Consider the following 7,740-nt stretch of genomic DNA (forward strand, 5'->3'; position numbering starts at 1 on the left):
ATGCGAATGGTAGAAAATGACAAGACTTGATCGGTTTTAAGCCATTCTGAAGACTGACTGAGCGTGGAAGTTACTCAACAAAAAACCGGCGCTGGTATATTGGTAAGTAGTCTTGGCTTTTGTGTCTAATTATAGTGACTGTCCTTTTGCACAACTGTATGTAGCTGTCATTATATTCAGCACTCCGAGAATCTCCATTGACTTCTGATAAATGGCTCAGTGGTTTCAAGGTTCATAATTTGAAGGATGCCCAGGGCTCTAGCCATTAATTCTCTCAGTATGGGGCATCCTGCTTGTGTGACGAAAGGGGCTTTTCATGATGGATGATTTCTCGCTTTGGCACCACCTCGCAAGGATATCATTCGCGGCAGCCCTTTGCCTGGAGAAGCCGGGAGCACTCTGCCAGACCCGAAGAACCGGAGGCAGCCTATATCGGTCTATCCGAGGAACGACCGGCCACAGGGCCACCCCGCCGCTCACCAAGGCAGGCGACCTTGGCGTGCAAGTTTGGGGGGGGGGCGGAAAGGGAGAACCAGGTAGAAGTGCCGAAAAGTCCTGAGACGGATGATGGCCCTTCATATCGACAAAGGTGCGCGGCTCCAGGTGGTTTACAGGGAGAGAATTCAGTCCAAGCCAAAGCTTTCCTGAAAGATAATCTGGACTGGGAGGGTTGCAACGCGCCTTAAATCCACCTTCGGTCGATTCAGACAGGCTTCCCTATAGGGAACAATCTTCACCAGTTAGAGTGGACACGATTTTATGATAAGCGTGGGTATGCTTGTGTGTATCTGCCTTCCCACTGACCGGCACCTGCTGAGGGAGAAACCTCCAAAGAGACCTCCTCGTCCCTTAGACTGGGTTCTTCTAGTGCTGCTCCGCTTCTGGGGGGAGGGGGGTGTTGTGCAAAAAGCTGCTCTGGAGAACTCCAGTTAAGCCCAGGATGTGGGTTGGGAAGCAGCGGTCTTAGACAGGCAACCTCAGAGAAGTAAAGATCCAGTAGGAGTCATAAAGAATGCATCTATACTACGGAAACGAGAGTGGGGCGGTGGGAGAGTGGGGGGGCTGGTAAGACTGGTTGTAATACTTGGCTCTCTGAATAACCGGGAGGCTGGGAAGCCGAAAGAGAAAGAAACTTGCCAACGCACAAAACTAAAAGCAGGACTCTCGCACATTTTGTGGCTTTTTACTCTATATATGAAAGGAAGAGACAAAACATACAAAGATATATATATATACAACTAAAATTCAACAATATGTACAACGCGACTGTCGGCAGCTGAAAAACAACGCAGAAGTGTATAGGGAAGTGATTGTGGTCGGAATTTTAGCCTTTGGGACAGGGCAATTTTTTGTTACTTTCTCTGATTCTTCCTCCCTCTCTCCTCCGGGCGGAATCCATTGGAAAGGATCCCTCCTGGAAGCCCCTTAGAATAAATAAAGGTGGCGCAAATGCAGAGCTCTAGTTGGTTGCAATGAGGCATGCGCAAAAGAACTTCTGGTCATTTACAGGTGCTTTAAATTCGTTTAGACTGCCTTATTGACTCTAGGAGGAAAAGAAGGCGGGGGAGAGATTGGGAAAGAAAAGATTATCAGTTCCGGCCGACCAAGATTCACGGTTGTGCTGGTCTGGGGGTGGGAGGGGGAGTTACAAAATATTAAGCCAGAGTTTTTCCTCTCTCCTCACTCCCCCCCCCCCTTCACCACCCTCCTCCCTGGATGGCATTTCGTTCTTCGTAAAGAAAAAAAATACCTTCCCGTTATCCATTTTGTTTTGTTAATTTGGGTTTGGTGAATAAAAATAGGGTAGCTTTGTTAGCTTTTTTCATTCCACAGGATCTTTTTTTAAGTTGCTGCGCGGTGGACTAGTGGGGAAAGGCTGTAATTGGGGTTTTTGTTTTTTTTGCTCTGACTTGTATTCCCAATAAGGCTTGGTGCCTTTGAATCCCCAACAAAATATCCCAAAGAGAGCATCTGACGTGGGTCGCGACGCAAATGGTTTCTCTCAGCTCAAGATCAATTGCTGAGGTTAAAGGCGAGGGGAAGGCAGAACCGCCCCAGTCCGTCTTCCTTGCCACGCGCTCCCAATTCACCCCAAGACCCACGAGCTGGCCCCGTCGGCCAAGCCCAGCGGTTGTTCTTGGACCGATCACATCATTTGTGGTCTCTGCATAGTGTCTTGATGTGGAGAGGAGTACCAGTGAGAATAGCCAGGCATGTAGCTGTTGGGAGGCATGTTGACTCCTTTGGCAGAGGCTGAAACGTCCCAGACCGGAGGCAGACCTGGAGAACGCGGCGAGAGGGTAGCCGAGCCGGGCAAGGGGTCAGTCTCGTGAGGGTTGCCGCCTTGCTTCAGCAGTTTCTTAAACTTGGAACGCTTGTTCTGGAACCAGATTTTCACCTGCAATCAAAAGGCAGAAGTCATCGAAATGCCTATAGAACAGCAGTTTAAGAACAGCCAGGGGAGGGAAGAAGACAAAGGAAAATCTCTTTGAAATTTCCTTTCTTCCCTCCCTTCTTTATATCTGGAGCAATACAGCCCAACTACCCTGAATCATAAAGTCCAATATCTTCTCCTCCCCCTCCCCTTCTCCTCCCCATCCTTCATTCTCATTGCTGTAGTTACCTGCAACAAAGGAGCCTTAGGTAACCGAGTATTACATTTTATTTTACTGTATTTATTTTTAAGGGCCTTTTTCTTCTATGAGACCATTGCAGTGCACTCATTCATTCTCTTGCTTATTTTGTATGCAGCCATTGAAAACATCTACGCAGGTACATACGTGCACAGCTGTGATAGTCATCAGTATACTATGCTGCATAATTAAAAACATGCAACACTCGTTTTGAATAAGAGAAGAAGGGAGAGAATGCTCAGGGTTGTGGGGTGGTTTTTGTTTTTTTTTGTATTCAACAAAAGTGATTATCTACAATCTAGATTTGCATTTTAGTGGCTTCCCATCTCAAATCCCCATCCTCCAGCACCTGGAACTGCCCTTAGCAGACTTTTTCACCTGGACTGGTGCACGCTGGTTCTTCACTTACAGTGGGATGAGTGTGCAGTCCTAGAAACACATACTCAGCGGTTTCACTGGTCAGCTGGATCTACTCCTGAATAAATCTGCTTACGAAGGGGGTGCCACTTGGACTTGAAAGAGCTTTTAAGATCAGGCTCTAAAATGACTCTGGCAGCTGACTGGCTTCAGGGGGCCTAAATTGGCTTAAATCACAAATATGTCAGTATAGTTGGAAGTCCAGCTTGGCTTATAAAAAAGTTACAGGAGAATCAAAAACAGCCCTGTGCAGCAGGTCCTTTGGTGGTCAGCAGGAAAGAGCTAGAAAAATGAGCCGATTTGAAGTTTAAGTGGAGATCGTTGGCTTGATTTGAGCGCTGTTAAAAAAAAATCTAAGATATGGGATAAGGGAGGAACTAAAAACGTTAGAGAGACTTTAAAAGAAGAATATAATACATGGACAACCGCAAAGTATGTGTCATTTCAAATCGGGGTAGATGTTGGAACTCCCAGGAGTAAAACTGACAATATCCCTCTTTTCTCTGATAATATTAATTTTCTTAGTGTATTTTAACCTGTATGACAGAATACAAATTCCTATTTTACCTGGTCGCAAAGTTCATGCTTATTACCTTAAGACATGGAATCTTAGTTCTCTGAATTTAATTCTCTGTTTGACTTACATTCTTAACTGCAAGCCCTGAGCATGTATATGATTGATTCTCCCACCTTCCTGCCCAAAATGTAAATGCCACCAAAACTCTTTTTTTTAATCGAAACTTCTTTTGCCATCCGGGAATACAATTAATTGCTGTATTTCTCTTCCAAGTCAATAATACTCCATGTGTCATTCAGGCTTAAATTTGCAGAGAAACCAAGAACACATCAACCACATTTAACTGTAGCTTAACTTGTTCTAATTTTGTACACGCTTCCCTTTGATCCTCAGCCTCTATCAGCACCTTTTGTACACTTAGCCTAAGGGCACCCACTGGATTCTAGTTACTCATCCAGCATAATTTACTATTGAATATCACTAAAGTAGGTGTGTTTTATATGGGCCCAGAGGCTCTCCAGCATATCCACTACTTTTCTACTATCTCAAACTAGGATGGAAAGACTGCGCTATGTCTAATATTTCATTATATATATAGTTCTAAATCACACTCTAGGTTTTCCCTCTTAGTGAGTATTTTGACTATAATAAAGTAGATAAACACCCACATTCTGAGTTGGTGGATATGCCTTTTTCTAAATACACTGTTTGCCTCGATCAGGGGCAAATGAAAAGTTGAGAGATAGCTGAACTAGACCTGGATTTCCAAATATCTTCTATACAGATAACTGATAGCTCATCAATACACTTTAGGTCATGTTTAGGTGGTCCACTGTTCTCCAGTTTCTATTCTTAGTCCAAGGAAATTATACATTTTAAAAAATATATCTCATTTCTACAACCACCATCATGTCAGTCCTGACCTCATCTCCTAAAGGTTGCCTAGACCTGGTCTTTCCTGGGAATTACCTGTGTCTGAGTAAGTCCTAATGAAGCCGCCAGCTCTGCTCTCTCTGGAAGTGCCAGGTATTGGGTCTGCTGGAAGCGGTGGTTTAATGCCTGCAGCTGCAGACTTGAGTAAATGGTTCGAGGTTTCCGGATCTTTTTCCCTTTCCCATTAAATCGAATCTCCCCATTTTCAATCACTGTGGTTTTTTGTTGATCTGCAATCAAAACGGAAAGTGCATTGGAAAGGAAGAGGGGCAGCTAAAGACACCTCATGCCTAGTTTAGGGTGCTGTTCATGCTGGGAGGGGAGATTAATAGTGATAAAACTGCCCCAAGATCATTGCTAAAACTGCATAAGCATTAGGGTGAGGGCAGGTAAATAAGGCAAGCAGACCACCAGACACCCTTTTTAGTGGTGGATTCACTTTTACCTGCAAAATGACCCTACTGACTTTCCTGACATTTCTGCAGGCAAAAATTTATTACCTAATGATACTTAATAAAGTGTGTAGATATTTTTCCCCTCAAGTAAATAAATACTGCTACTTGTGGGAATAATCCAGATGTCTTCATTCCAGGATAAATTCAAGAATTGCAACAGGAAAATAATTTTAACGAAACACCCATTTTAAATTAGTTTATAATTACTGTGGTTATCCAAATACCCCTCTAAGCCACATCTTTTATTTTGAATTAGCAGAAATAAACACATATTATTTGAACATTTCCCCTTACATGGTTGCCCTCATTTTATACCAACGCAGGTTAATTTATTTCTCTCTGTGAATAAATTCAGAGAAATTGCCAGAACTGTTTGGACAGATAACCACAGTCAAATATATGAAGGAAACCTTTCATATTGACACTATTGCTGATTTAGCCACTTTTATTGGTTTGTTAAAATATTTATTAGAGATTAACTGAGTATAAAGAGGGATAAAAGTAAATATATATTTTGAAATTTTACGAAGTTTTACAAGGCTTAGAACACATCCTCTGTCTGCTACAAGGCACTTAAGAGGACACTGAAGTCATTTGTATCTGACACTCTCTAATCTTCCTTCCTTCCTTCCTTCCTTCCTTCCTTCCTTCCTTCCTTCCTTCCTTCCTTCCTTCCTTTTCCTTCCTTCCTTTTCTTTCCTTTTCCTTCTTTTCCCTTCCTTCCTTTTCCTTCCTTCCTTCCTTCCTTCCTTCCTTCCTTCCTTCCTTCCTTCCTTCCTTTTCCTTCCTTCCTTTTCTTTCCTTTTCCTTCTTTTCCCTTCCTTCCTTTTCCTTCCTTCCTTCCTTCCTTCCTTCCTTTTCCTTCCTTCCTTCCTTCCTTCCTTTTCTTTCCTTCCTTCCTTCCTTCCTTCCTTCCTTCCTTCCTTCCTGGAACTTCTGTAGCTTCTGCCTTTGGCTGAGGAGGAATTCGTTTTCATAGAGAGCCTGTCACTTTTGTGCCCATTGTTGTAGTAGAAGGCAAAGGGCCCACTACTCTTTCTATAATAATTCTGCGGGTACAGGCCGCCGCGCAAAAAAGATACCTGTCGGCTAAACAAACATTCATTAAAAAATAATAAAAACCCAAACAAACAAGTTATAATTTTGAACTGCGGAAGGTCAGTCTGGTCCTAGTGAATGGTTTGTAAGATATACAACTTGCATTCCATCGTCTATCGGGAACGTACAAGTACATGACAATGCTTGCAGAACCCACGGGGGGGAAAAACCCGCATTCCCCTGAACCGGAATTCTGGTTCTCTTAGCACTCGCGTGGATCTGAAGAATGTCAGGGAGCTGCCGATGCGACTCGTGCTGGTGTAAGAAAAGTAGTCAGGATAGTGGGAGGGGGAGCTGCAAATGGCACGCACACTTACTTAAGAATAGAGTAAATTCCACAGAACTGCTTGCGACTCCCTTCCCGGAGAAACAGGCTCCGGATCGGGCAGAGAAAATATCATTTCAAAGAGACCTGCAGCGCAAAAGGGGCTGCGGGGAGCCGGGCAATCTTCATCCACAAACGGTGGAATTAGAAGCCAGGTCCTGGGCATTGCCTGGTTTCTCACTTGTCAGGAAACGTGCATCGGAACGAAGGGCAAAGAAAGACGAGTGAAAAGAAAGAGGCGAGACAAGGTGCAAAAGAGAGAAGCCAGAAGGAATCGCGTTGCAGGCCAGAAGAAAGCTGAAGGAAGGAATAGGGGAGCCGGAAAGAGGGGAGAACAGGTAGAGAGGGGAAAGGACGGGGAAAGGGACAAAAAGAAGGAAGGAAGGGAAGAAGGCAGGAAGGAAGGAAGGAAGGAAGGAAGGAAGGAAGGAAGGAAGGAAGGAAGGAAGGAAGGAAGGAAGGCCAGCCACACCGGGCAGGCGGCCGAGGCGCGGGAGGCCTTGGCTGAGATCCGCGCGCACTTCAGTGTCACCCACCTGCGTCGTCCGGCCGCGTCTGGCTGCCCGTGCCGCTCCCGCCGCCGCTCCCGCCGCCGCTCCCGCCGCCGCCGCCGTGGTAAGACTGGAGGTAAGGGCTGTGCTGCGAGTGGCTCACGTAGGGATAGGCGGCCGCAGCGGCAGCGGCAGCGGCTGCGAGCGAGCGGTGACTGTAGGAGTTGGCGCCGGCCGGGCCGGCCGCGTAAGGCGCGGCGTGGTGATGGTGGTGGTGGTGATGATGCGGGTGCGGATGTTGGTGGTGCGGGTGCGAATGCGAGGCCGGCGCCGCAGAGTGCAGGCAATGGAGCGGGTAGTGGGCGCCCGCCATGGCCGCCGCCGGCGAGGTCTGCTGTTGTTGCTGCTGCTGCTGCTGCTGCTGCTGCTGCTGCGCTGAGTGTGAGGAGCCGCCGGGCGCCTGTGCCACTGGAGGCGGCGGCGGCGGCGGCGGCGGCGGCAGCGGTTGGGGAGGCTGCTGAGGCGCCGGCGGCGGCGGCGGCGGCTGCTGCCCGAACTCCATGAAAGCAGATTTGGACGAGTCTTGCGCTTCCAGCCCGTCAGCCATCGTAGTCATGGTCATCATCCAAGTTGGGCAGCCAGCGACGAGCGCCTCTGCCCGGCTCGGCGCCCCCTTGCGCTCCCGCCACCTTCGAGGGAGCCTATTAGCCTGCGCCGGGCGGGAATTAGCGCCGGGGCTCGCTCGCTATATTTCCCCCCCTTTCCCTCCTTTTTTCCTTTCTCTCTCCCCCCCCCTTTTGGCGAGTGTGTGTGTGTGTATCTTTGGGGGGGTTGAGGTGGGAGAAAGGAGAGAGCGTGCGAGAGCAATAGG

The 7,740-nt window shown here is 47.1% G+C and overlaps 1 protein-coding gene across 2 annotated transcripts; it reads right to left on the reverse strand.

Annotated features, from left to right (window-relative positions):
* Window positions 1-1,186: 1,186 nt before the first annotated feature.
* On the reverse strand, window positions 1,187-7,494 carry DLX6 (distal-less homeobox 6). 2 transcript variants are annotated; one of them, XM_058181502.1, is made up of 4 exons: window positions 7,421-7,494; window positions 6,915-7,285; window positions 4,537-4,730; window positions 1,187-2,398 (listed from the first exon to the last, which is right to left on the reverse strand). In XM_058181502.1, the coding sequence occupies exons 1-4, from the start codon at window positions 7,492-7,494 to the stop codon at window positions 2,147-2,149; spliced, it is 891 nt and encodes a 296-aa protein (XP_058037485.1). In that variant the 3' UTR covers window positions 1,187-2,146. The 2 variants fall into 2 exon arrangements, with proteins under 2 accessions (XP_058037485.1, XP_058037484.1); XM_058181501.1 differs by having other exon boundaries at window positions 6,915-7,494.
* Between the last annotated feature and the right edge of the window lie 246 nt (window positions 7,495-7,740).

This window comes from Ahaetulla prasina, chromosome 4, assembly GCF_028640845.1.
Source record: "Ahaetulla prasina isolate Xishuangbanna chromosome 4, ASM2864084v1, whole genome shotgun sequence".
In the NCBI taxonomy this organism is placed as follows: Eukaryota; Metazoa; Chordata; class Lepidosauria; order Squamata; family Colubridae; genus Ahaetulla; species Ahaetulla prasina.